Source organism: Triticum aestivum, chromosome 7B (genome assembly GCF_018294505.1).
Source record: "Triticum aestivum cultivar Chinese Spring chromosome 7B, IWGSC CS RefSeq v2.1, whole genome shotgun sequence".
NCBI lineage: Eukaryota > Viridiplantae > Streptophyta > Magnoliopsida > Poales > Poaceae > Triticum > Triticum aestivum.
In genome coordinates this window covers 661,388,817-661,402,164 of record NC_057813.1, presented here as the reverse complement: position 1 = coordinate 661,402,164, position 13,348 = coordinate 661,388,817, and the positions used below count along the sequence as shown (strand labels likewise).

Genomic DNA, 13,348 nt, shown 5'->3' with positions numbered 1-13,348 from the left:
TTGTGTGCTCATGATTTTCACAAAGATCAGCATGCCACCACGGAGGAGCCTCCCGAGCCTTGGTTCCAACGTGATTGATGGCATTGGAACCCTTGAGCTCAAGGGTGGCGCGCTCCGCTGGCGTTGGGTAAGTGGCCCCGGCAAGGTTCTTGCCGGGGCTGTGGAGGATTCCCTGGCAAGGGCCTTGCCGGGGGAGTTCACCTCACCCTCCTTCTCTTTATGCTTCTGGTCTTGGCGTTGCTTCAATTGTCCTGCGCTCTGGCTTCCCTTCTCTGCCCTGCTAAGTGTGGCCGCAGGCACGGCTCTGACTGCCCGTGCACAAGTAAAGGGGTATAAAGGAGAGCCCCTTCTTTTGTACACCGACACCCATACTAGAAAGAAGGTTCTCGAAAAGCACCGTCTCCAGAAAGGAAACAATGCACAAGCGTTGTCGTTGTCCGATCAAAGACCATAGGTTTTCACCCTGAAGAAAGACTGCGTTCCAAAATCAGTGTCTTCAACAAGGTCATTACTAGGCACAACCGATAAAGGCCAGACCTTGGGTTTTCATCCTAAAAGTCACGCCTTGATACTAAAAGGAGCACCGCCAACAAAGAAGTCCTCCGATGTTGCTGCCCCCACTTGAGGAGGCTACTACTGCAAGTCACGTACCACCAGGCTCACAGAAACTCGTGCCCGGTCTAGACGGGGACATATCCCGCAAGCCATGTTTGAAAAACTGCCTGTGAAGCAAAGTCTTCAACACATCCAAGAACCCGTCTTCGCCATTTGCATGTCCTCCAATCACGCCATGGCATTCTCTGCATGTGTTGAACCCTTTGAAATCTTGGTGCAGATATGTCCCAAGGTGTCAACAAAAACAGAGCTTCGCGATACCCCGGTGAAGCGGGTTATGTTGATATTGCGGGTGCGCACGATCGGCCCTATCTAATCAAGGTGTCCAAAAGAGCACCATTTACGCTGGCTAGAACAAAGAGGACTGGTTTGACGACCACCAACCCTACGTATCAGGAACCTAGCACACGATCCACCATATTTCAAATGTCGCTGATGCACACGACAATATGCATCCGCTCCTAGACTACCTTCTCAAGCTCCGCGCCGGCGCTGAAGTAAACACCGTCGCAATGACGGAGTCCGAAGACATTTGTCCACCACGAGGATGCTGCCACCGCCGATTCCAAATTCACCCCAACCATAGGACCGATCGCCTCGTCGGAGTAGGATCTAAAGAGACTTTATCCAGCACCATCATCGCCGCCGCTGAAGCTAAGGCGATGAACAACCTAAAAATGAAACTACTTTGGCGGCGGATCCGATGATCCCCCTCCGTCGTCGGCGGAGGTGAGCCGCCGGCAGACAGCGGCGGAGGAACTCCGCGGTGACGGGCGCTGCCGAGATCGCGTTGTCCTTCGGGAAGAAGAAAGAATGACTCAATAAAAAATAAAAATGTTAATTTATGTAGAATATCATTTAGACACTACTATCATTTATGTAGAATATATTGAATATTAGTGTACAATATACAAATATTAAATTTTCATATACCATATACACTCTCCACTTGTCATGCGCATGCAATGCATTCTATCTTGGAATGCTGGTCCACATCATTCATTAAATCAAATAAATCAATACATTAAAACGCACACAATAAATTAATGCTACAAATAATGCTAATGATATGTGCATATATTATACTCTCGCTTCACAAAGAAACATCTCCCGACGAAGAGAGAGACGTGCACACTCTATATGACTATGGCGAAGATCATTCTCGTCCTCCTGGTCCTTGCGCCCTTTTGCATGGCTGCCGCAAGCACGGACTGCCGTGGTGTGCCGGCGCTGGATGGGTCTTCTGCCTGCGGCGAGTCATGCAGCACGAAGCTGTTGCAAGATCTATGCATCGACGTGATGATCTGGGGCGGCGTCGAAATATCCGGATCGCACAAGGAGGGCGCCACCGGATACGTGATCCTCGCCGCGCGGTTCGCCGTTGAATCCTTGGACGCCACACGACTCGCCGCGAGGAACCTGCTCAGCCAGAACACCTCGCTCTCTGGCCAGGAGAGGAACGCCTACGAGGGGTGCCTGAACGACTACGCCATGGCGAGAAGCTCTATCAACCGCGTCGCCAATGAGATGCTGCCCAATTGCCGCTTCGCGGGGATCGCCGACGAGTTTGCCCGTGGGGTGAAGAGCTTGGAGAGCTGCTGGATCCGGCTGATGCGACCGCCTGTGAAGTCGACGCCGTTGTACAACTTGGTCTGGGCCGACCGATACAAACTACTGCTGATTCACTTGCTTGATGGTAAACTACTAGGCATATGAGCGTACGACGGACCTAGAGGTCGTACGTACACAAAAAGGAGCAATCAATAAAATATGCGGGGTTTGGCCACACCGTTACATAGCTAGTTTCTCAAGTACTATGATATAAGAACATCTCTAACCGATCACTAATAATTTAGAAGAGTAAACCGTCGAGTATCCTGTAGAGGTGTATATTTTCTCCTTTGAAATGTGTAGTTTCTGACCGAACTCCTAAACTTTACTCTCTAAAACTCACATTTGGTTCATACATTTCATCGCACACTTGCTATGCGTCTCCACTCGACGATGGTGACCATGTCGGGACGAGCAATACCGGCAAGGAGGACGCATCATCTGTGACACTATGATGTGCAGCCATGTTCCTATTCTTCGTCAACACTAGCTTGGTCCGCCCCGGAGGCAACAACACATAGGTAGCCACCTCTACCTCGCCTTCGTCTACTGCATCTCGAGCTCCAGCCACCGCCCCTCCACCTCGACTCATCGCCGTTCTGCTTCCCCGACCCTCACCCAACTCACCATCAACCACCCCAAGGTGACCCGCGTCTCTTCCGGCCTATCCAACTCCATTTCTCATCGTTTCTATGTCGGCCCGCTCGAATTCATACATGTCTGCCATAGCCAGAGCTTCGTAACGGAAGCTGGACAGACCGGCGCCTCATCCACTGCTATTGTGGCGAGCAAGAAGTGCCCCCGTTCTCAGATCCTTCACAGATAAACCAAAAGGATCAAATGCTAGAATGACAAGATTATCGATGGTAAATTGGCAAACAGAAATAAGGTTTTTATTAAAGAAGGAACAACAAGAATATTGCGGAGTTGAAAAATGGCATGATCTGTTTGTATAGAAGAATGACCGGTGCAAGAGACGGGAACAAGGGAGTCGTCGCCTATGGTGATGGAAGAATAAGCGGAAGGAAAACAAACTGACAGAATATCCATATATGAAGACATATGCAAGGATGCACCGGAATCGAAAATCCAATCCGTACCTTGGTTATTGAGTGTGAAGTTGTTCATGGCGGCGATGAAGGCGGCTCGATCCCAGGCTGGCTGTGGTGGAGTAGCTGGTGGTCCGGGCACAGGCCCGTGCGCGTACGGCATGGGTGAAGCAGGGCCGTAGGCGTAGGGCGCATAGGGTACCGGCAGGTAGCCGGAAGGTGATCCTTGGACGGCTGGCAATGAAGAGGTTGTGGCAGTGTAGACATGAGGCGGTGGCTGCGGACCAAGGAGGTTGGGAGCACCGGTAGCAGGGAGAAGGCCCGGGCTCCAGTTGCCGGTGTACGCGGGAGGAGCACCATATGGAGAAGGCGCAGAACAGGGCATGGGCCACGCCTGAAAAATACCAGTCCAGGGGTCTTGTTGAGGGTGCCAAGACACAGGAGGAGCGACCGATGGAAGAGGCGCCTGGTGGTGGAGCTGATCGAGGCTGCGGCGGCCGGTAGACGGGGTTTTTGCCCCGAAAGTTAGGGCTCGGGTGCCAGCCTGGAGGAGCCGAGGATGAAGGCGTCAGTGGAGCAAGCAATGGAGGCGCCGCAGATGGTGCAGAGGGCCGTGTGGCGTGAAACACCTAGGGAAGATGCGTCGCCTTGCGCGCCTGGTTCTGCGCCTCGCGCTGCAAGATGGAGCGGACCTCCGTGAAGGAGGGGTAGGGTCGCAGCATAGGGATGAAGGCGACCTGCTTCTCGAACTGTTCCCCGAGGCCAACAAGGAGAGCGTTGATGAGGGTCCGATCGTCAGCGTGATCACCGAGCTCACGGAGTTCATCGCCAATCGCCTTGTTGCGTTGGCAATAGACGGTGACCGGAGAGTCGCCTTGGATGCTGGTGCGGAGCTAGATGCGTAGCGCGTTAACACGTGCATCGGAGTTGTCCTCGAATAGCTGTTGAAGAGAGGCCCAAAGTTCAGCGGCGGTGGCATCGTCGTTGGAGATGAGGTTGAAGATCTCAGTGGAGATGCGCGTATATATCCATTGGATGATTGTGAGGTCATCCTTGATCCAGCGTGGGTCGGTCAGCCGCAGGGGAGCGGCTGGATTGATGTGATGGCAGAGACCGCAGCGGCCGAGTTGTACATGGAAGAGGTGGCGCCGGTGGTAGAAGTTGTGGACGGCGAGGTCTAGGGTTATCAGGATGAAAGGTGAGACATCGGCGATAGTATCGGAGAGGGAGAGCTGAGGTGGTTGGGGTGGGGTAGGGTTCTGGGTAGGGGTTGAAGAAGATAGAGGAGCAGCGCCGGTTTTTTCTGATCCATTATGGATTTGCACAAGTTCGATCCATTTTTTTCTGATCTCATATATATATATATATATATATATATATATATATATATATATATATATATATGTCATGTTGTCTGTCAAAGTATTGAAGAAATCCATGGCTACATCATTTGCTGGAAGTAACAGGCGTATGACGCTACGAAGCTCTTCAAAGTTGTTTTGGAACGGAGTTCCTGATAGAATGATTCGCTTTTTGGTATGAATTTCAGCAAAGGCCTTTTGCAAATAGCAATATTCGAAAGGCACTTGCTGAACCTCGTATCAAAAAGCTAATTATCCTATCCCGGACTCCGTTCCAAAATAATATTGAAGAGCTTCGTACCATTATGCGCCTGTTACTTTCGGCAAACGATGAAGCAATGATTTTCTTAAATCCTTTGACACTAGACAACGTGACATATAGAAGGGTAGATGAGATCAGGAAAAATATGGACCATTTTTTGCACATCCAGAATGGCGCCATCTTGTTAAATCCCTTAAAGATTAAGAGAATCCGAGCGGTCGAGGATCGGAACTAGGGTAGAGGGTCAAGGGTCGCCGAGGGGATGAGCGTCGAGGGTCATCGAGGGGTCGAGGGTCGAGGATCGCCGAGGGTCGACAAGGGGACATTGATCAACCCCCTCTCGCTCGACCAACTCTCGAGGACACCCAAACCATAGAAAACAACGTTGTCGATACACTAGTAGAAAAGGGGGCAAAGGTCCAGGCCGGGTCAGCCCATTAGTCCCGGTTCAGTCAAGAACCGGGACCCATGAGGGCATTGGACCCGGTTCGTGAGCCCCGGGGGGCGGCCAGGCCACGTGGGCCATTGGTCCCGGTTCGTCTGGACCTTTTGGTCCCGGTTGGTGGGACGAACTGGGACCAATGGGCCTCGCTCCTGGCCCACCACCATTGGTCCTGGTTGGTGGCTCGAACCGGGACCAACGGCTTTTATGATAATTCTTTTTGCTTTTAATGTTTTGAACTAAATTCTAATTACTTATTTATTTTCTTTTATGATAATTCTTTTTGCTATTAAAGTTTGTAAAAAAATTCTAATTACTTATTTATTTTCTTTTATGATAATTCTTTTTGCTTTTAATATTTTGAACTAAATTCTAATTACATATTTATTTTCTTTTATGATAATTCTTTTTGCTATTAAAGTTTGTAACAAAATTCTAATTACTTATTTATTTTCTTTTATGATAATTCTTTTTGCTTTTAATGTTTTGAACTAAATTCTAATTACTTATTTATTTTCTTTTATGATAATTCTTTTTGCTATTATAGTTTGTAACAAAATTCTATATAATTTTAGTTTCAATAATACTAGAGGTTTATAAAAGCTTTTTATTTGATTCCTTTAGTACCAGTTCTAAGACTGTTACAAAGGCATTTTATTTGGTATAGGTTTTAAGGCTGGGGCCCCACGAGCACCTTTTAGTACCGGTTCATGGCATGAACCGGTAAAAGAGTTTTTTAGTTGATTCTTTCTGCACCTGTTTTTTAGTCCCACCTCGCCAAGCGAGAGGCACTCGCAGCGGTTTATAAGCCCTGAATGTAGAGACGATGAAGGGAGAAGCGCAGTGCTCACCTGCACGTTGGCCTGAAGCTAAGCAGCGTGCAGGTGAGCATTGCGCCTCTCTTTTATTTTGGCATGGTATCATCATAATAGTTGTGGAGAAAGTCTTCACTTTTTGTTGTAAGTAGAAACAACATAAAATAAATAAAGCAAGAAAGAAAATAAAAAAAAAATGATTTCAAATTTGAAAACTAATGGCACTAACAGAAAGTTTATAATTTTTCTAAAACTAAAAGCAAAAAAGAATTAAAAAAATAAAGCAAAAAACAAAAGAAAATAAATAATGCAGAAGACAAAACAAAAAAATGGGAAAAAAATAAAAATAGCAACAATAACTAAAGAAAACAAAAAAAACAAAAAAAAGTGCCTCCTACTGGGCCCCCACGGCCTGAATATGACTAGAAACCATATCATGGGTCAGGATTAAGGCCCGCAGAAGGCCCAGCAGGCCCACAGGCAAAGCAGTGTCAGATTAGGCCCATATTCTGCAGTTCAGAGGAGTTCGGGTGGGAAGAGGCAGGAGCTTATAAACAGGTGCGGGGCGCTCTCAACTAGCGAGGTGGGAGTAAACTCCCACCACCACGCCGCTATGCAAGGCCGTTGGTCCCGGTTGGAGGCACGAACCGGGACCAATGCCACCCTTTGGTCCCGGTTCGTGGCACCAACCGGGACCAATGACACCCTTTAGTCCCGGTTCGTGCCACTAACCGGGACCAAAGGCTGCCGCTTCCTGCCCTTTGGGCTGCTGAAAAGAGGCCTTTGGTCCAGGTTGCCGGCTCCAACCGGGACTAAAGGGGGCATTGGTCCCGGTTGGTCTCACGAACCGGGACCAATGCTTTGCCTATATAAGCAGCACTCCTGAAAATTTGGTTCAGTTCCTTCTTCCCCGCGCCTGACGCTGCCAGCTTGCCCGTCTTCGGTTCGCCGTCGCCGTCGTCGTCGTCGCCCCGCGCCGCCCCGACGCCGTCGCCGCCCCGCACCGTCGTTGCCCCGCGCCATCGCTGCCCCGTCCCGACGCCGTACGTCGCCGCCCCGCCCCGCCCCGTCCCGACGCCGTCGCCGCCCCACGCCGTCGTCGCCCCGCGCCGTCGCCGCCCCGCCCCGCCCCGTCCTGAGTTTTTGCTAATTTAATTGTTTGAAGTAGTAGTTAATTTAGATGTGTAGTATAATTTAGATGTGTACTTAATTGAGTTAGATTTTGTTAGATTTTTTTGTTAGATTTTTTTGTAGTTCATAGATTTTTTTTGTTAGATGTGTAGTAATTTAGATGTGTAGTTCATAGATTTATTTTCATATTGTGTAATTTGTTCATATTTTGTTATTTTTTTCTGTTAATAGATCTTTTTGGTGATATTATTGTTGAATATGAATGTTTGTATGTTCGTATATATGCAAAGATCGAATATGTCAATTTTTTATGATTTTTGCATATGTTCATATTGTGTATGTATAGGAAAATTGTGCATGATCAAAGTCATTTATGAATATGTTCATATTTAGAATAGAGGAAAAAGGAAAATAAGAAGAGAAAGTGCTTAATATAATTAGTTAGAAAAATAATAGAACTGTAGTTAAACTAGTTTATATTTAGTAAGTACTACTTTATTTTATTTATAGTAAGTGCTTCATATATAGTTGAACTAGCTAGTTGACTTAATAATTCTATTTATTTTACTATATATAGAAGTAGTTTATTTTTAGTAAGTACTACTTTATTTATTTATAGTAAGTGCTTAGTAGTTGAACTAGTTAATTTAATTAATAAAACTATTTATTTAACTATATATATATAAGTAGTTCCCGCGTCGACATCGACGATGCCTATCCCGCATCCTCGTCGTCATCGACTCTCGGCGGTGGAGGCCTGCTTGATCAGGGCCATGTTCGGGACTGGGCTCCGTCGGGCTGGTATTGGGAGGTGCTACCTTCTGGGGGACGTAGGTAGGTGAGGAGGCAGCCCGTTGTTGACCCGATCCTTGTTTGGTGGCGGTCGCGTGGGCCAGTGATGGTGCTGAGGCTTTCTGACACCGCGGAGGTGGTACATCACCATGTCAGCGAGGAGGACGAGCACGTCCGTGGCTACATGGTCGCGTTGGAGGGCAGGTTCGATAGTACCTGGCAGGTTCTTCAGGGATCTCACTGGAGCTACGATCCTGTGATCGTTCCTTATCTTTGAGTGTCCACCGCCCGCGACGATACCCGTCGGGTGCTATAGTTCTAGTTGTATTAATTAGCGATGCTATATGTATGATAGTATTCGAGGAGTATTTGACGATGTACGGACACAAGAGATGATGTACTTTTGGTTATAATTGAATGCATGCTAATTTGAATACTACTTTATTTTACGATTTAGTTTTGCTTATTAAATGTTCATATTGGAAAAGTACTCCTACTTTGAATGCTAAAATTGAAGAGCACTCTATGCAGAAATTTAGGAGCCCCCTCCATCATCCACGACGTCGTGGGGGTAGCTTCTCCTTCATTCCCGTGTGCTAGACAATTCGGTGTAATAATAATGCACTTGGGAATGAAAGAAGGAGCTACGTACCATCACCGATAGTCAACCTGTGATTAATAATAATGATCTAATTTAGGTTTTTTAGTACATATATTTAATTGTACAAGTTTAATATTTGAATTATGAACTTAGGCCGGAAATGTCGTACTCGAACGACGAAAACCGCCCGGGGGAGTGCGACTGGTGCCACGACAACCGAGTTATGTGCGACAGGTTCATTGAGCTGGACGAAGATCGGCGCTTCAGCATTAAGCTCGAGGAGACCTTCGATGCTCATACGGTACACAACGACGATAATAGTTTTTTTCGTAATTAAGCACGACTTCAACTATTTTAACGTGTATTTTTTATCTTTTCCAATTCGACTAGCTTATCCCATGTTGTGCAAGACGTTATGTCTTGGAGAGGATGGGTTTTGAAGACCATGAAGTATGGAAACCAAAAAAATTCTCCTAAGGACCCATCATGGTGTGGATTTTCAAGTAAAGCTGTACAATGCTGAGAGTGTAACCCATTTTGGTTGCAAAAATTGGAAAACACTTTGCAAGATGTATGGTTTTGATGAGGGTATGCTTATCACCATGGATCTTGGTGATCCTACAATCCAGCAAGACAATATGTGCATTTGGGTCCCTGTGGATACATCTCCAATTCTTCCCCCGTGTGAGCTTAACATAGTTATTAAGTAATTTATATTGTTTATTTCAAAATAGTTGACAGCTTGTTTCCATTGACAGCTTCTTTTTATTCTTCAAAGAATGTGCGGAAAATGGTAGACAAAACCCACTACACCGATGGCTCCGAATTAACTTATAAGGAGAAAAATCATCTAATTGCATTTTGTACTGATCTTGAGAATTACAATGTCCACAACCGAACTCCTCAACATTATGGTACGTGCGACTAGTGCACATGTTGAACTACGGTAACTAACATGGAGATACCCTGATAAGATTTTTTTACTATTACGACATCCCTGCATCTTTTTAAATACTTCTAAAACTAGTACATCATTGCTAACTACGAAGTTATTACTATATTTTTCAACAGATAATCCCGAATGATTGTGTGCCTCATCTGATGTATACGCACGGTCGCCTTGATGTTTTGAACATACAACCAGGTCGTCCTACAAATCTCAACTGTCCATACTGGATTTCTAAAAGAAGTGGAGACATGACAATCAAAGAATGGAAAAAATGTATGGACAGTCGTAAGGAGCTTCTTGCAAGCAAAAGGAGGCGAAGCGCAATAATTGGAGACAGGATGATCTCCATTCTTCATAATTGAGAGTCAGGGTCTATATTGTTTTTATGCTATTTTACCTTAAGGGTGTTTAGGTCCTACCTGATTCTGATGATCATGTGCTAAGAACAATTATGTAGGGTTGAGTTCAATGACTATGAGGATGATGATCGTATGACTTTTTATTAATAACGAGTAGAAGTTGTATGATGATGCATGATTAGTAGGACTTGTTATTATATATGATGATGTATGATGCTAGCATGCATGAGTTACTATATATCAGCGGGTGAAATGAACATAGTAGTAGCGTTGGTAAACCAAGGACGAAGATATAAGAGAGGACACTTCTCTCTATTAGCTAGCTAATAACAACCTAAAATTAACCCCCCAAACCCCTAAACCAGCCACTTTTTTTTAAAAAAAAAGAGAAAAACCTCAGCTGCTGACACGTGGAAGCCTTTTGATCCCGGTTCATGTCATCAACCGGGACCAAAGGCCCCCTTGCCTGGGCTGCTCGCAGTGGCCACGTGGAGGCCCATCTGTCTCGGTTCGTGTTAGAACCGGGACTAAAGGGTGGAGGCATTAGTAACGACCCTTTAGTCCCGGTTCAAGAACCGGGACAAAAGGCCCTCACCAACCGGGACAAATGCCCTGTTTTCTACTAGTGATATCGTACCCCCTCCCGCCCCTACCCGGCAATCTCTCTCGAGATTTATAAGAGATTCATCAAGAATGCCCCCATTATGGATGTGCATTAATTCTGATCTCATCTACCATTCTATATGTGCACGTTCTCTTGTGTGAAAGTATTGAATCCTTTGACACTAGACAACGTGACATATAGAAGGGTAGATGAGATCAGGAAAAATAGGAACCATTATTTTCTGCACATTCGAAATGGCGCCATCTTATTAAATCCCTTGTTTGACATTCCTGAGAGAGGCGGTCCGGACGTCGGACATTCATGAGAGAGGCGGTCCGGGCCAAATCCTAGAAGCGTTGCCGAGGCCACCCCAAATCCTAGAAGCGTCGAGGCCATCCAAATTTACCAAGTTAAAAGAGCGTTGTCGAGGCCACCCCAAACCTTAGAAGTGTTGTGATTAGCTAGCTAGGTCTATGTTTGCCACTATTAATATATCCATCTCTCATTTTGTATATTAATTGTCATGTTGTAATATTTGCAGAAACTATGGATCAACAAAGAGACTTTGAACAAGAAGAGATATTGGAGGAATCGGGCGATGGGGGGAGGAGGGCGCGGCAGAGAGGAGGTAGACTGGCGGCAGGGAGGCTGCGGATGGGTGGGAAGCGCGGTCTCTTGACTCAGGGTGGTTTTTTTTGTCAAGCGCATCCACGGGTGGGGCAGAAATTTGAAACGTTTTTTCCACTTGTTTACTGGACCACGGGTGCAATTATCAAAAGTTACAGGTATTTTTCTGCAAAAACACCAATGACGTACGACCCAAAGCAATAAGTACTTTATTATAAGAGAAAGATATGCACAGTCCTCTGAGAAACATTGCACGGTTGGAGAAATAAAGAGAGAAAAAAGGGGTGCAACACGTGTCCTTGGCTATCAGATTTTCATGCGTGTATTTGTCGTGTGTTTTAATGTAATCGATTTTGTGGACAAATTTCCGACATGAACGTCCTCCAGAGCATGGTCATCACCCATATTGACGAATGCTTGATTGCCCGTGCATGATGATCGTTTTCTATGTTGGCAAGCATTATTAAAATATTAGCATTATTAAAATATTATTTAAATGATGAAAGGATCACATGCTACAAGTATTGCAATGACGTGCATGCTCGATTGCGCAAGGATATTTAAGACATTGTACCTATGAAGATAATTTTCTTCTTCCCAATCCTTGCCCTACTCTATATCTCGGGCACCGACCCTCCATGCCTCGACATGCTATTCTTCTGATGGGTGTGATGACGGCCTGCTGATCGGCGGTTTGTTACAGTTTTAGCCCGGTTATCCGGTAATTTACTGCGCAACTCTCTTCTGTTTAATTAATGGATGAGAGAAATGTTTTGCATCGTTCGGAAAAACTACCTTGATCATCAACAGTCGGCAATCTATTCCATTCCCCCCCCCCCCCCATCCCCACTGCCCCCGGTTCAACATTCCCTTGTGTAGGAGTAGCTCCAACTCCTAATATCAACAGACAAAATTCTGTGAAAGGGCTCAAGGATTCGCTATAACCTTGGAATTACTCGCGGAGAGGAGAGTCGCAAAGAGTGTCGTACCCTGACCTCCAAACGTATTCTCATGTTTGGTACTCGTGATTAAACCAGGATGCCACAAGTATATTGTTACCTGCCAAGTGCCAACAACCTCAGATGCAGAGCAAGAGAGGCCCCACTACAAACATGTAAATATGTGTGGACAATCCCCTCATTTATTGATCGCTCATCGGTCTACATGCCGCCGCTGGATCTAATGACGGTACTCATAATAGCAACTTGCCAAGCGAGTAAGCCAGCAAGGCCTTGTTTCGGTCGGCCAAAACCAAGGGGTACACCGGCGACGTGTACATAACCGGCCCTATGAACCGATCCCTGCAACTATTCAGGCTGGCCAACGCGCTCAGGTAGTCGTCGTTGATCCCCTTAAAGAAGCAGTTCGGCAGCATCACATCGAGGGTGTGGTAGAGGGAGTTCAACGCCGCGACGTAGTCGGTGAGGCACGCCCCGTAGAACGCCCTTTCCTGAACGGAGATGGACGCGTTCTTCTGGAGCTGGTAGGTCAGCGTGTGTGACGTGGCATCCGTGGACGCCACGGCGGCGCTTAAGACGAGGATGGCGTACGCGGTGGTCTCTTCTTTGTGCGACGGAGATAGGTCGATGTGGCCCTGCTGCATGGTCTTGATGCAGAGGTCGTAGATGAGCTTCGTGCCGCAACCATGGTAGCAGGTCGCCACTGCGCCGTTGTACGGCACGCCGGGGCACTTGAGGCGGCCGGTGACGGACACGCAGAGGGGTGCAAGGATGAGGAGGAGAATGATCTTCATTGTGGCTCTAACTTAATTAGATGTTCTCTGTGCGATCGAGGACGCAAAATATTGCACTATTTGTAGTATGTGTCCTTCAATCCTTCAAATCGTATTGTAAATGCATATCTTTTATTGGTTTGAATTGATGAAAGATATGGATAATCACCTTTCAAATAGTGTGAATCCAACAACCTATATTGCTACAATGTATTTAGCGTGTAATTAATAACATGACAAATATAGAATATCCATGTAATTAATGTGTACGTGATATCAAAACAATTTTTTTGTTCGCTGGATGCCAACAGAACCTCGCTTTGGTGGCAGTGCCCAGTACATGTAGAATTTCTATCCTTCTGTATGTCTACTAAAACTATTTAAGGTCACTATGTAGT

At 46.2% G+C, this 13,348-nt stretch overlaps 2 protein-coding genes across 2 annotated transcripts; one reads left to right on the top strand and one right to left on the bottom strand.

The window, feature by feature from the left end:
- The first annotated feature begins 1,732 nt into the window (after window positions 1-1,732).
- On the top strand, window positions 1,733-2,394 carry LOC123155569 (uncharacterized). Its single transcript, XM_044573715.1, has one exon. The coding sequence runs from the start codon at window positions 1,756-1,758 to the stop codon at window positions 2,329-2,331; it is 576 nt and encodes a 191-aa protein (XP_044429650.1). The 5' UTR covers window positions 1,733-1,755; the 3' UTR covers window positions 2,332-2,394.
- Window positions 2,395-12,324: 9,930 nt separating this feature from the next.
- Window positions 12,325-12,982, bottom strand: LOC123155932 (uncharacterized). The gene has a single exon (XM_044574083.1). The coding sequence runs from the start codon at window positions 12,969-12,971 to the stop codon at window positions 12,411-12,413; it is 561 nt and encodes a 186-aa protein (XP_044430018.1). The 5' UTR covers window positions 12,972-12,982; the 3' UTR covers window positions 12,325-12,410.
- Window positions 12,983-13,348: the final 366 nt, after the last annotated feature.